Below are 16,279 nucleotides of genomic sequence, written 5' to 3' on the forward strand. Positions count from 1 at the left end.
GATCATGTCCTGGAGCGAAGGCAGGTGCTAAACCACTGAGCCACCCAGGGATTCCTAATCCTGTGATTTTAAATACTGTTTGTGGTACTTTTGCATGATGCAAATAAATTCTATATCCTGTTTGCTACCAAAAATAGGCACAGATAATACTGTGTTATTTAAAGTACAATCCTGAAGAGTCATGGGACAAAGTAATAAAGGCCTTTCTCACAAAATAGCCTTTTGAGTATTTGAAATCTAAGAAAGTGTCCACTTCATCGAATACTTTTGTATTAAAACAATTTAAATACATACTTATGTATTAAAACATACTTATGTATTAGAGTATACTTATGTATTAAAACAATTTAAATAACTGTGAATGCTGTATCCAGCTTAAAACATCTGAAGTGAGGTGAGGCTCAAGGCTAAGAAAACATGGATATAACACTGAAATTATCAAGTAATTCCCTGCTGTATGCCTTCATTTAAAATCCATGAGAAAAAGCAAATCTAGTTATAATGACTTTTTTAAAAAAATATTTTATTTATTTGAGAATAGAGAGAGGAAAAAGGCATCTCAATGAGCAGGGAGCCAGACTTTGGGGCTCAATGCAGGACCTGGGGATCACCTGAGCAGAAGGCAGACTGCTTTACCAACTGAGCCACCAAGGTGCCCCTGTTATAATGACTTTCATTAAGTCAATTAGTCATTGTTAATAAACTCTAAAGACAAGTGTGACAATTTCTTTGTTTTTGACATTTTTTAAATGTCCTGGACACAAATGACATTTTTAATTCTTTCTACAACTGTAAGTAATCAAATCAGTTGGTTTCAGTGAGACAACAGCTCACACATTCACCCCACTACCACCATCATAGCAATTAAACAGGACCTCCTGGCCGACTGGAGCTGTGGTTCAAACACCAAAACAAACAAAAATAAAACCACATCTTACACCTGTCTTAGGAGATGAAAAGTTTACTTAGAAATTGCAAACATTTAGTAAAGATAAGACATAAACACTATTTTCCATAGTCTACAGAAATATAATAATTTATAGCTGGCTTGGTACATGATCACATGATAAAAACAATCTAATGGAAAAAACCAATGGTTCATTCTACTTTTCTGCCACTTACAACAACTTAATAAGTGTACCAGTAAGTACTGGAAGACAGATGCACAGGAATATTAGAATCCTAGGGCTGTTTGTTAATAGACATTATTATAATAATAATATAAAAACAAAACAAGTACAGATATACAATTAACATGCAATTTAAGCTATTACTTTGAAGAAACAGGACAGAATTTAGTGAACACATTGAAAAATGTGTTAATTATGTGTTGTTATAATGAGCATATCATGGTATTTTACATGGCATGGAATTTCTTCCTCCTTAATAATGCTTGGCAAGTTGGAACAGATTGAGCTAGTTCTACAGCAAATTTAAAATGAAGACAATGTGGATAATTCTATTAGATACTTTTCTAAGTATACAAAGTAATTTTTAAAGTACCATAATTTCATGCCTACCTGACCACACCATCTCCCAATTTAAAATAAAGTCCTACTCTGTAACCTATGAACCTGCACTGTCCAATATAGCAGCCCTTAGCCACATGGCTATTTGAGCACTTCTAGCTCACCAGAACTGATATGCACTGTGAGTGCAAAATACACAGTGAATTTTAAAAACCTACCATCAGGGCAAAAAAAAAAAAAAAAAAAAGGCAAAATATCTCCATAATTATGTATATTGATTACATACTAAAACGATATTTTTAATATATTGAGTTAATTAAAATAATGTCACTGGTTTCTTTTTTAATGCGCCTGCTAGAAAATTAAGAATTACCTATATGGCTCCCATTTGTTTCTATTGGACAGTGCTAATACAAATAATCTATAGTCATTATATTAGCCTTCAAATTTAGCATCATACTTTAAGCGCTCTGGAGAACTCACTCCCAGGACACCATAGCACCCTCTGCACAGACTTTACCGCAAAATTTATTTTTATCCCTCTCCAAGGTATACATTTTAAATGTAAAAAGAATTCATAAAATATTTAATCCTTAAAAAATGTGAATTAGTACATTGTGAGAGCTAAAAGAACTTTCAATGCAGACTGTTACACGGAAAGAAACGAGTTTAAGAAAAACAGCAGTACAGAGGGAAGACAACTAGTATCTTCAGTAAAACAAGTTAGCCAAACTTATCTTTAATGCCCAGGATCTGACCTTGCACCACAGATCATATATGTAACTTGTCCATTTAACCACAACCTACGAGAAATCTTAAACAACTACAACTGCAACTTAAATACTCCACTTCTGGAAAATCTTCAAGCAATGTAAAGTTCACACACATGGTCAATTCCAATAGCAGACTATTGATGGTATCTGAGAAACTAACCCTTAAAGTCCCACAGTGTTAAATAAAGTAAGCAACTGCTTAGTGTCCAAGGGACTTGGATCTAAAAAGAAATTTTTTTAGAGGCTATAAAAAAACAAACCAAAACACTGACCTTTTATCATTTTCTTCCCTCCTCCTTTTTTTAGTTTTTGTAGTAGTGTGTATAAATATCTGGCATATTTATACCACATCATTTTTTATCCTGTCCATCTCAAATACAAGTTAATCTAGCACTCATTTCATCATCTTCAAGGAACAACACACGTCAAACTAGAATACTGACGGTGGTCTTCACAGTCAGAAATCAGTATCACAGTCAGGGATCAAGAACCTCGCCAGGAGGCCATGCCCAGTTACACGGGTACTCGACACTCTGTTCCTCACAGCTCAGGTTGGAATGTTTGTTTTTAAACTATTTAAATCTGTTCACATTGGGCAAGCCCTGTCAAAAATGATCTAAAAGCCACAAATTAACAGATTCTGAAACTACTGTTATCATTCATAGAAATTTCTCTCTCATATTAAAGATGTTCTGAGAAAACAAGTATAGGTTATTTAATATAACTTCACATTTTACCACAACTACTTTTAAGACACTGGAAAGCAATCGAGAGTTGGGGAGAACTGAACAGAACCTAAGACAGGTGATACTAGGTTTACCAACACAGAAACTGATCACAGAAGTCTACAGCAGTTCTCTCTCGAGTCCAGCAGCCTATTAAGACATTTACTTACTCACTTTATTAATGTGCCTTGCACAAAAAGATACTGCTTAAATTTTTCCCATCTCCTATCTTCAGAGAATGTTCTACACAAATAGTATTGTTATTGCATGTTACTAAACTCCAGCCTAAATGAGCCTCGTCATTCAAATGATAGAATTTTTCAGTTTCAAACATATATTACTCTAAAAATAGACTCCTCTGTGAAAAGACAACTGTTAGTTTGATGTCAGATCAATAATCAGCTAAATATTTATTGAGCACCTACTAGGACTGTACCCAGTCTACACTCATTCTTTAACTGATAAGGAAAAAATACCTGCTTCAAATGCAAGATGACACTGGTGAGGGAGGGTACTATATGAGCACTTCTAATAGAATGCTGTGTGAGTCAGTATCTGAGTGTGTGGAATTATTCATCCCTAGGACATGAAAACACCTCAGATTTATTACTAATCACTTTATAAAGATAAACATTTGAAGTATGCTGCATAGTACTTTGAGGAAAGCGATAGCCATACAGGAAATTAAGGCTGATTCCCTAAAGGTATGGAAGAAAAGTCAGAATGTCATGGTTCATAAGCATCCAAAGACAAAGTAAATAGTTTACACAAATATCTGGTTAATTTGGGCAAATGGCACTAGCATTAGGTTTCCAACTTTGCTCGAGGGGGCTGATTTAATAAAGAAAACGGTCTTGAAATAGGAGCACTTTAAGCATATACGAAAATAAAAACCCTTTAAGTAAAATTCTCTAAAATCACTATATAAATTCAAGTTCCAAATCTCATTTAGATGTATATACATATAGATATGTGAATATGCACACACACGTCTTAAGAGTATCTGAATTTCACTTGAGGTGTGCAGTTGTATCTCTTGCCTGGCATATTTGAATCGAATTGTATATCTTAAGCACAATACCGTGTTTCTCCTGAAGCTAAGAATGTGGGCAATGGTGATGAGATAGTGGTAAGCTAGTTTTAACTCCCTAGCCTTGAACAATTCTGACCTGTGGGATCCCTACGAGGTACAAGGCATTATGCAGTGTGCTGAACACATACAGGGTCTCTTTCAGGGGAACTGAAGTTTTAAGAAGCGAAATAGCTGTCAGTCTGAGCACCAATAGTAATCATTTTCTGAACAGGATTTCCACAAACAGACTGATGTCAGCTAAAATGCCACCTCTGCCAAACGTGGGAAACAATATATTCCAGAAATTGTTTCCACAGAAGACCTGTATAAGAGAACATTCATAATAGGGCTATGGGGACTGAAGCAGCGAGATGAGCGATGAGGCAGTCACAGGGCATCTATGAGCTACTGCACTGGTAGCGGTTTATCAAAAATACTGTCTATACTAAAATTTTAAGAGCTAGCAATATATTTAGCATATTTTTGCCTTTTCTTTTTTTGCCACTGCATATAAAATTTTGTCCTAAATTCACTAAATCTTCTACACCCTGAGGAATAACAGATTAATAAAAGAAATGCCAGGGTTAGCTTTGTGGACCAGAGTATTGTCCAAAAAAGCACAACCTCTAGAGAGCTAATATTCTTGGAAGCATAAAGTTTCATCTGCAGACTAAGCTACTGCTCTTTATTTGTTTTTTAGTGAAGAGTTTGGTTTTACAGTGTTAACATGGCCTAACCAGAATATGATGTCCCAAGGTGAGAGCCAGAGGCATCCCCTGCAACACACCAACACACACACACACACACACACACACACATACATACCCCCTAGATCTACAACTGACATAAGGGTTTTCTGTCTCCACTATGAACTATGACATATTGCTGCCATTTAGGAATATACTATTCAATAGTCCTCTGGAAAGCACTTTGGAATCTTTAGCTTATAGTTTTATGAAATTACAATGACAAGTTATTTGCTTTCTTGAAATAAGGACCTTAGGTCCCTCCCTTCTCCATACTCATATATATAAAATGCCACATTTTAAATTTCATCTCCGTATTTACTTCTTTTCCTTCAACATGGAATTTGGGAGGGAATTCTTTAAGTCCTTCAAGTGAGGCAAAGGATTCATTTGGAACAATCATATGGCCTTTCTTGTAGGGCACAGCGCACTGTTTCCCTTGACCTTGGGCTGCCCAGGCTTCACATTGATTTCTAATTATGCACACGTTCTCTTCTAAATATAATGCCTCCGACACCCAAAAAAGTTAGTTGCCACAGGGAAAGAACGAATTCTTCTTGATAGGGTGCTTAACAATGCTAACTAAGAAATACAAACCAAAGCATCCTACCTACTCATATCAGTATCTCATGAAAGCATACAAACTCCATGGGACCAGGCCTAGCAACTGTCAATACAATGAGTTACAATCAACTGTTTGATAGAACTTCCATCCTTTGTTTTCTACTTAAACATTAAATATAATCTTGCTCCCTCTAGAAGGAAGAAAGGCACTCAAATTAACACAGTATGTTTAGCTTTTTTTTTTTTAAAGACACTGTGTGACAAGGAGAATTTTCAGGGTTGATTTTTTTTCCTGCTCACTGCCTTCATGCCACTGAATTTGTCTATACTTTCCTGTGCCTCAATGTACATCTCTGTTAAACAGGAGCATATTAAGAATATTGTCTAGGCATGGGGAGATGGCAGCAAGTCAAGTACCAGGGTTTGCACAGTTCTATTTGAGAGTTACTCAGAAGACAAAAGTTGTAAATAATGCTGTTCAGATTTTCTAGAGTATTTTAAACATTTTAAAGTTTTAAAATATAATTTTCTAGTAACAAAATAACTGTAAGCTTACAAAAACTTTCTCCAAAAAAAAGGGAATATATGTTACTTCCTTTTATAACTAAATCTTTAGTATCTTGTGTAATTAAGAGGGACTAAGATAGAGATTACACTGTTGTACAGCAAGAGGCAGTTGTACTCCTAAATTATATTTAGCCCATGGCAGATACCATCTTGTGCTACAGAAAATTATTACTGTTGATTTGTTCTCAACAATATTAAAAGTTCTCTTTATATAATAAGCATGAATTGACATGACCTGAATATATTGAAATCACACAAAGTCTACCATGTATGCTTTCCTAAAAGCTGCTACATCAAGTCCAGGAACTTTTGTTTTCAAATCTGGTGTCACATAAACCCTCATCTGAAGATTTAAATGGTTTTTAGTGAAAACCTGTAGAGATTTAATCCTGTTAATAATGAAGTCTTTCATTTAATTAAAACTGTACCACAGGACTAGGGGATATGTCTGAGAGCCTGGGCCCAGAGTTTCCAAAGAGGTAAGAAAATGTTAAAACCTAGAAAAGAAAAGGAAAAAAAAAAAAAAAAAAAAAAAACCTAGAAAAGAAAAAGGGGATGTTAATAAGTAACTAATCCTTAAAAAAAAAAAAAAACTCACATAGTTTTAAGAAATACCTAAAAGGTCCACAGTTCAAGCTGGGGAGGAGAAAAGGAGAAGCTTAACATGACTATCCAGTCACAAATACAGATCAACAAGTTTTTGAAATCCAAGAACTTCTTCAAATGCCCCAAAGTGTATCTGGCTCTATTGGCAAGATCTGTCCTCCAATATCATAACCGAACAGAAAGTAGTGTTCTTATGCAAACGAGCTTTGTTCTATGAATTTTTAATATATATTTAAAGTATAGTTAATTCATAATTATAGAGCTGCATTTCTTGGCTGGGACTTAAGTTTAAACAAGGTAGTTAAATGAAGAAAAAAACAATCTAAATTAACTTATTCTATATGTAATAGTTCACTTCACCTGAAGGATCATGAAGCTAGAATACATCATTTATTCACAATCCATTGCTCTAATCCATCAATTTCTCAATCATAACTCATTCTGTCCATTACTCATGATCAATCTTTCCCTTCTTCAGTTAATCATGTATTAATCTGATAAATATTTAATGAGTCCTCACAATGTGCAAGGCACACGGTATAATGTGGGAACACCGTATTACCAAAATAGGTATACTTAAAAAAAGAAGGAGTGGGGGAGGAAGGTACTGGTGGAGGTATTTACAGATCTTATTGCTTTTGGTTTGTCAGTAGTATTCTTGATCCACAGGATGGGATGATGGCCTACTATTCTTACAATGAAAGTTTGATGAAATGTGTGTCAATCTAACGTATTTTTTCAACAATGACATATTTATAGAAAAAAAAAAAAAAAGACTAACAAGTCCCTGAAAACAGACACATCCTTTCCACTGCATGAACTCAGTCAAAGAGATGGTATGGCGCTATAGCTAATGAATACTTGAAAAATGCAGATTTTAGAAATAAAGTATCACACAAAAGTCACAAACAGTAAATATCCTTTAGATATTTGTATTTTTACTCCCTATTCAAAACTCTATTAGGAAGACAAGAGACCAAGATATCTTATAGGACTGATGGCTTCATAAAGGGGCGATTAACGGCCTTAAAACATATGAAGACAGATAATATCAAAGGTGGAGGCTATAAAAAAGTGTGGAGCACTATCAAATTGAGCTGATGTTTCACAGGGTATTGTCTATATTCCTGTCCTGACACTCTCACATCAAAGCATAAGCAGCCCTATTACTTGGGATACTTAGAATGGTGTGTGGAAAAAAGGTAATACTGAGTGAGGTCAGGATTTGGCAACATGTATTCAGTGGAATGGGCTGATTCTCTCATGTCCTCTGTGTGTAGTCCTCCCCACCATCCCCTGCAGGTGCTGAAAATCACAAACTAATGGTTTTATCCATAGAGGTCTAGGTAGACCTTGAGGTATTTGATTCAAAATATGCTTTGTACACAAAGGGCCATGGTATTATGTTCATAATGGCAATTGTTTTCTTACCTAAATTCTAAGAAAACTAAAAAATTATAGGTTAATTCTGCCCCAAGAGAGAAGAGCAACTTCTGTCTACAAGAGTGGGGCTGAAAAATTTTTCTGGTGTTCTTGAGTCTCACCTGACAATTTACTACTTAAAATTATGGTGCACAAAAGGAACTTATTCTACCCCAAAGCTTAAGGCAGTGTGCCTAACTCAAGCCCAAGGTTTCCATAATAGAAGATAGGAGAGGTCTGCCTTTCTCTGTCTGTCCCCTCACCCTACAGGTGACCCAGCAAGTAAAAAGGAAAACAAGAAAAGTCTGGCAGTCACTTACTTTGGCCACTATTACATTCTTCACGCACATAGAACAATAGGCAGTTTCCATCATTAGGGGAACCTTTAGAGGGGCAGTTCATATTAACATTTTGTGTGTGTGTGTGTATGTGTGTGTGTGTTTAATGGGGTATGAAATTCACAGGAAAGAGGACAGATTATATCATTAATATACATCCTAAAGACAAAGAAAAACATACAAAAGTGAAAGTATCAAAAAATATGGGGTAGATTGGGAAAATAAAGAAAAGGTACATGGAAAGGAAAGAACAAACACAGGCCACTTACAAAGGGGAAAATATATTAAGAAAGTAAACATTACCAGGCCCTCTTCCCACCCCGCCTCACAGACCTGAAAAACCCAGCCCTTATTATTGAAAAGATAAGATACAGCTGTGAGGTGGCTACTTTGGTACCTCATCCCTGATAAGCTTAATATCAAAGTCTTTAAGTTGTTTTATTTCTTAAAATAAAGGGTGAAGAACTAACCTTCAAAAGCTATTCTTTCCTCTGGCATTTGCCAGCAAACTTTTAATAATCACTTCATAAAAATTCTGTAGTTTAAATATATCAAGAACTTAAATTTTTAAAAAGAAAGATTTTTATGGATATATCTTCATGCATATTTTCCCCACTTTTCATGGTGAATTTAAAAGAAAAATAGTAATAACTAAAAATGGCATTCCAGGTTTAAAAACAAATGATTTTTATAGGGGCTAACTTGAGTGTTTTTGGCCTATACCAAATTTGAGGTAAAGAGAATCTATCAAAACTAGTAACAAAAATAATTTCCCAGTAATTGCATAAACCCTTAAAATTCATTTTTCTTTTAAAATAACCATTTTAAAATGGATTACACATTGGAAGCATGTTTTTTATATAAATTCCAATATTTCTGACTTTGGTTATACTGGTCAATAACTTGAGTCAAAAAAGAGAAATGATTTATATTTTCACAAATCCATCTATCTGGCCATTTGATTCTCAAATAATTAGATGGAGTAATTTTGAGCTCGTATTATTCTAAAGCTGAACAACAACATAAATTAAAAAATAAAAACAAAACCACTAGCCTATGCAGCAATTGCATAGAGATGGGTAGACATGTTTGTGAACCAGTTAGGCGAGCCGAGTAAGAAGCTTCACATATAGAAATATAAAGGATAAGAAAAAAAAATAAGACTCACTGTTTAGCAGGAAGAAACTACACAGTTATTTTATCCTCAAAGGAATGCCAGTTCTTAACAAAATAAATAAAATGAAAGATTTACTATGGACTTTTAACCTAAAGATGACCACATAATAGCAAACAGTTCATGCAACTATCTAAGGAAGAAAGGAAAGCAATATTGCACTAAAAAGGGGAACCTCACAGGACTAATCCACCTCTTTCACTGACTCAACGTAACCAGCCACTTCCTGTATGCATTGGCAAACCTGGCCTGTTCTACATTCCGGCAGGTGGACAATACTTGATCGATGAACCTGTGCTCCATTTCCAGGCCGCAGGAGTCTGGAGCTGGGGTCCGCTTCAGACGTTTAGTTTCCTGGGAATGGCCTTGCTTGCTACAGTCATTCAGCCCATCCACCTCCATGGCCTGAGACACGTGTGTGCCTGTTGGAGTGAGGTGTGAGTCACTCAGAGTCCCCCCAGGGCCGTCTGCAGGTGATAGCTGGGTCACGCTATGAGGAAACCTGCCACTTAAGTGGTGCTGAAGGTAGAAAACGTGCCGCCTGTGAAAGAGGAAGGAGAAGAAGAGAACACAGAGAAGAAAAATGGTATCAGGAAGTCAAGCTTTTCAGGGAAAGCAACAGTAAGTTGACAATTTCAAAACATAAAGTACTCAGGATGCTGCCCCTGCTTGGTGACCAGAGTTACCTGGAATGGGGAGGAGGAACAATTATGCTGAAGTCTCTACATATTCAGATCAGAGTCTTATGAGCTCAGGTTACTGGACTGTTTGTGAGAAAGAACACTACATATGACTCCAAAGGTTTTTTAATACCATTAACTGAGATGATGACAATCACTTAGAATTGTTATTTTTTTGTAGCTACAATATAAAATTATAAATAGTTCTTAGCCCAATTTCTGCTATAAAAAACCAAAACAGAACCAAAATTAACTTCACTGATACCCTAAACCAGAAGTGACTCAGGAACAAAGGAATTAAACAGTTCCATGAAAGGCTTAGTCCATAGCCTCTATCGAGCATTTTCTTTAATAAGAACAGGTATTATCTGAACTTTCCCCCAAAAACCCTCACTAGAGTCTCATTAAATATCTACATGCAGTAGGAATGTGCTGGGCTCTGAGCAAAGCATTTAAAAGACATAGCTCTTGTCCTTCCTCTAAGGAGAGTTTTCCTGTCCTTCGACTCATCTAGAGTTACTTGTTAAGAATGAAGATTGAGGTGCCTAATTTCCAAAAATTTTGACTCTGTGGGGTGCACATCTACTGTACACAATTGGTAAACTACATATATTTTAGGCTGTTCTTTCTCATTATTCGTATTAGCAACTCTAAGCCCCTGAAAGATAATTCTGTTCATTTTCATATAATTTACTCATTTTATAGAGGATAAAACTTAAAAGACAGATAAGGTACGAAGGGCAATGACTCAATAGTAGAAAACTGGCCTGTATAATATAATACATAGGTCATCCCAACTGTTGCTTTTCCCCATACCCCAACCCAAACTTCAATTAATCTTTATACAAAGCTTCTACTCTGTTAACCTAGGTCTCTCTTAAACACAAATATAATTTTAAAAATTCCTCAGCCTTGCTACTGATGTACCTAAATACAGAATAGCAACAAAAATCTGTAACACTAAAACAACATGGAAGTTAAGATCTATCTTCTCTCTAGAAAATGTGGAATAAGAGTGTCTTATTTTTACGAGAAAGAGAAATTTTTTTATGAAGGTGCCAAAGAGGGGAGATAGTCTTCATCTTCTAAGTATATGTAGCACAGAATAGCAGCTGAACATAGCTCCTCAAACAGCCTACAACAAAGACTAGACTGGCAAAAGTGGACAAATCTCAACAACTTTAAAAATATATAAACATTTAAAATGTCTAGCTCCTGCTTGGCACAGGCAAGTCCTTTGTTTACAAACAGAATCCTAAAATCTGAAGTGGAATCCATATTTATAGAGATGGAGGAGCCTCAAAAAAGAACCAATCAGGGGGTTCCCATACCTGGACTTAATTCCAACAGGACACTTACTTTGTTGTGAAATGTACTCAGAACTCAGGTTATGAGGTTGCTAATTTCTTTCACTCTTTCCTAATAATTCTGTCTTGCTCCCAAATGCACACTTTAAAAAAAACAAAAAGTGTCAAGAGCTTATACTTAAGGAAAGTTAATTTGCAGTCCATCAATAAGCTTAACTTTTCTCAAGGTCTAATCGATGGTCTGATCAATGGTCGACTCTGTATCAAATTTACTTGTTAAGCCTTTTCATTATTTTATAAAGACCAGATGGCAGTGCTCCAGCCCAGATATACTATAAATATCAGAATCTCCAACAAGGGAGTCTAGAAACTTTTGTTTTCAGTTTGGAAGTAACATAGGCTATTCTGCTGGACAGTCAAATTGAATACCATCAACCAAAGTATTAGGCAAAGATCTGCGTGAGCAACCTCATATTGAAGATCATTAGGAGGAGGATACAGAAACTCCTCTGAACTCTGGCAAAGCTCCACAATCAGATTACCACATTTACCTGAGCGGGCAGTCGTTAAGATGTAAGACCTTCTACAACTCTCATAAAATCATGGAGTTCCATGCAGAAAATGGATTTTCCCTCCTCTTACCTATGACACCAAAGGGTTTCATGTCCTGGGTAGGAATCAATAAGATCAGTGCTGAATTCAACTTCTTCTTCTAGAAGATGGGGAAGATTTATCCTTGCTTCCTCTGTTGAAGCTGCTTCTTCTTCATCTTTTGGGTGAACTAGAGCTGGGTCACTTCTCAAAGGGCCTTGCTCCAATACAGAACCATCTATCACAGTTTGGCTAATCAAAGACTTTAACAAAAACTGGCGGTAGTGAAATCCGCTGTGGTCTGAAACATGCATGGATGCCCAGTGTTTAGTAGAAGACAGTTCATCAAGAAGAATCTTGTAGGAAGAAAAAAGGGTAAGTGAGAAGAGGAACTGCCAAAGAATTTCCTTCTCCATTCATTAATACCTTGGATTTCTCTTTGATTTGTTCCTTTTTTTTTTTTTTCTCCTGGTAACACTGTTCCTACCAATATTTTGTATACAATGTCCAACACAGTGCTGTTACTTAGTGGAAGCCCGGTAAAGGCTAGTTTCCCCTTTCCCTGAAAATAATAAGAGGTTATATATATATTTATATATACCACAGAATTTAAGGACTTATTTGTCATTCTTTCCCTGAACCTTGATCAATCACATTCTGATTGGCACACACACAGAAAACCAAATTTCAAAATAATGGTGAACATCAGGGTGTCTATTTACAAGAATGCTGATGTGGAAGATTAAATATAAATTTAAATTCAGAGGTTACTTTAATGTAAACTTTAACATTTAAAAAACAATACCTAACTTATTATTTGTGAAACAATCAACTCACTGTAATTATTTGTTCTTCACTATAAGTGCCATGAGGGCAGAGACCATGACAGTTTTGTTCACTACCTAATTCTAAGGATTTAGTACAAAAAAGATGCATGAATAACAGGGATTTTCAAGAGCACATGATTTTTCATGATTCATCTCACACTCAACATCAATGATAAATGATTTTTAAGTAGATGAGACAAAATTCTGCAGTGAATCAAGTCTTTGTATTATACATATACTATATGTATTAGCACATATATAGATTTTCAACAACCTCAATTTAATTCCTTTAAAAATTGGGGATCCCTGGGTGGCTCAGCGGTTTAGCGCCTGCCTTTGGCCCAGGGCACGATCCTGGAATCTTGGGATTGAGTCCCGCATCAGGCTCCCGGCATGGAGCTTACTTCTCCCTCCTCCTGTGTCTCTGCCTCTCTCTCTATCAAAAATAAATAAATAAATAAATCTTAAAAAAAAAATTCCTTTAAAAATTTTCCTCAGACTTTTTAGGAGGAAAAATTCATTGTATTCTTAGCCTTTGATATATTTAAAAGGCATACTAAATGAGAAAAGAAACTTCAACAGGAATTCAGGGCATTTTTTATTAGAATCAAAAGGTACAGAGATACAAACAATGATTTTTTTAAAAAAGACTGCAATTACTTTTAAAGTGATCTTATATAATGTACTGACAGAATCAATGACCTACATATAACTTATATACCATCATTCTTTTTTAACACTCCATGTAAAAAAATGAAATAAGTGAATAAGTACAAGAAAACTACAGAAGCAGGGCTATCCACAGAAGGATAACAGGTTAAAATTAAACACTACTGAAAATGCTCATTCCTGTCTGTATGTCATCCTTCCTATAAATTAAAAAAAATCAGTTATTTTGATTATGAAAAGAATATAAAATGATCATTTGAGAAAATTCCCAAAATACAGAATACCGAAAAGCAAAAAGAATGACCCATTATCCAAAGGCCAGAGAGAACTACTCTTAACATTTTGGCCAACTGCCAATCTTTCAGCTTTTTTCTATGCATGCACGTGTGCAGTTTACTTGTAGCACAAATTTGGGATACTCTTTTATACTCATTTTATTCACTTAAATTATGTGCACGTACCCATATCATTAATATTACTCTATAACTTTAAACTTTTGTATATTTCATCCCAAAGATTATCACTATTTAACCATTCATTTGGTTTCTACTTTTGTATAAGTAACACTCATGAATGCACATATGTAAAGTCAATGTGCACAGCTTATTTATTTAGGAAAAATTTCTAAAAGTTTATTAACTGGAATGCTGAAAAATATTTTGTAAAGTTCTTGATGCATATTGTCAAAGAGCCCTTCAGAAGGGCTGTATAATTTATATTCCTATTCCTACATGTTCAACATTTCCTAAATTCCTTAGTACCTTAATCTTCACTAATTTAATAAATGGAAAATCATGTCATTGTAATTTGCATTTCTTTTATCATTAAAGCTAAATAACTTTTCTTATTCTCTTATTTTTCCTGTTTCTTCTTATACAAATGCCTATTTTGCCTAGTGCTCTTCTTTTGTAACTGCCTAATTTACTATTTGTGATAGTCATTAATTTCTCTTATGGATCTGTAAGAGATCTTTATAAAGATATTAAGCCCCTATGTTGCAAATATTTTTCTCAATATATTACTACAATTAATTTTTAAATTCCGTTTTTCTCTTCAGGTATGTTTTTATTCCATTTAGAGTTCAGTTTGATATAGAAGATTAAAACCTAACAATTATTTTCTAAAAGGTTACTCAATCTTATCAGCATCACAAATTGAACAAAGAATCCTTTCTCCAATTATGGGAAATGCCGTATTTATCATCAATGAAATCTGTACACATTATGTATTGCGGATTTGCTTCTGGGCTTCAGATTTTCCATTACTATTTTTATTTTTGAGCCAGTGCCACAGATGACTGTCTTTATAAACATTTAGATATATACTGGCATATAATATTCCTCATTTTAATTTTTTCCAACAATCTATTAGCTACTCTTAAAATTTATTCTAATATTCTTTAGAAATTGGTTAATTTTGAAGTTGAAAAATAAACTGGTGGTTTTTAGTATATTCACAGACTTATGTAGCCATCACTGCTGTCTAATTTCAGATGAAACAACTCTTATTCCTACTAGGAGTCCCCTAAATCTCCATCCCTGCCAGCCTCTGGCACACACTAATCCATTCTGCCTATTCTGAATGTCATATAAATGGAATTATAGGATATGTGGACTTCTTTCCATCAGTATGTTTTCAAGGTTCATCCTTGTATCAGGACTTCATTCCTTTTATTTTTTAAAGATTTTATTTATTTATTCATGACAGAGAGAGAGAGACAGAGACAGAGACAGAGAAAGAGAGGCAGAAGGAGAAGCAGGCTCCATGACGGGAGCCCGACATGGGACTCGATCCTGGAACCCCAGGATCACGCCTTGGGCCAAAGGCAGGCGCTGAACCACTGAGCCACTCAGGGATTTCCCCGTTCATTCCTCTTTTATGGCCAAATAGTATTCCATTGTATGGATATACCACATTGTATTTATCTACTCTTGGGATATTGGATGTCTGAGGCTTTTTTTTTTTTTTTGGCTATTATAAAATATATTGCTGTAAACATTGCTGTAGCCAATAACCAGGGAGGAAATGAAGCAGTCATCAAAAACCTCCCAAGACACAAAAGTCCAGGGCCAGATGGCTTCCCAGACAAATTCTATCAAACATTTAAAGATGAAACAATACCTATTCTACTAAAGCTGTTCGAAAAGATAGAAAGGGATGGAATACTTCCAAACTCGTTCTATGAGGTCAGCATCACCTTAATTCCAAAACCAGACAAAGACCCCACCAAAAAGGAGAATTATACACCAAGCTCCCTGATGAACACAGATGCAAAAATTCTCAACAAGATACTAGCCAATAGGATCCACATTAAGTACATTAAGTACTTAATGTACAGTACATTAAGAAGATTATTCAGCATGACCAAGTGGGATTTATCCCTGGGATGCAAGGCTGGTTCATCACTCATGAAGCAATCAACATGACAGATCATATCAACAAGAGAAAAAATAAGAACCATATGATCCTCTCAATAGATGCAGAGAAAGCATTTGACAAAATACAGCATCCATTCCTGATCAAACCTCTTCAGAGTGTAGGGATAGAGGGAACATTCTCAGCATCTTAAAAACCATCTACGAAAAGGCCACAGCAAATATCATTCTCGATGGGGAAACACTGGGAGCCTTTCCCCTAAGATCAGGAACACGACAAGGAGGTCCAGTCTCACCATCTCTCAACATTGTACTAGAAGTCCTAGGCTCAGCAATCAGGCAACAAAAAGAAATAAAAGGCATTCAAATTGGCA

At 35.4% G+C, this 16,279-nt stretch overlaps 1 protein-coding gene across 2 annotated transcripts in view; it reads right to left on the reverse strand.

Annotated features, from left to right (window-relative positions):
• Positions 1 to 945: 945 nt before the first annotated feature.
• The window catches only part of PTAR1 (protein prenyltransferase alpha subunit repeat containing 1), a 53,479-nt gene continuing 38,145 nt past the window's right edge, over positions 946 to 16,279 (reverse strand). Inside the window, exons 6-8 of one of the 2 annotated variants that reach the window (XR_012002315.1) lie at positions 12,086 to 12,390; positions 8,407 to 9,997; positions 946 to 4,867 (exon numbers count right to left, since the gene is read on the reverse strand). Coding sequence is in view for 1 of the 2 variants with exons in the window: in XM_072762352.1 (XP_072618453.1) it covers positions 9,655 to 9,997; positions 12,086 to 12,390 (648 nt within the window). In the remaining variant the exon portion in view is untranslated. Of the gene's footprint in view, positions 4,868 to 5,110; positions 9,998 to 12,085; positions 12,391 to 16,279 lie in introns of those variants that run through there. The other variant, XM_072762352.1, reaches the window with a different exon arrangement.

The sequence above is a fragment of the Vulpes vulpes genome, chromosome 1, assembly GCF_048418805.1.
Source record: "Vulpes vulpes isolate BD-2025 chromosome 1, VulVul3, whole genome shotgun sequence".
Taxonomy (NCBI): Eukaryota; Metazoa; Chordata; class Mammalia; order Carnivora; family Canidae; genus Vulpes; species Vulpes vulpes.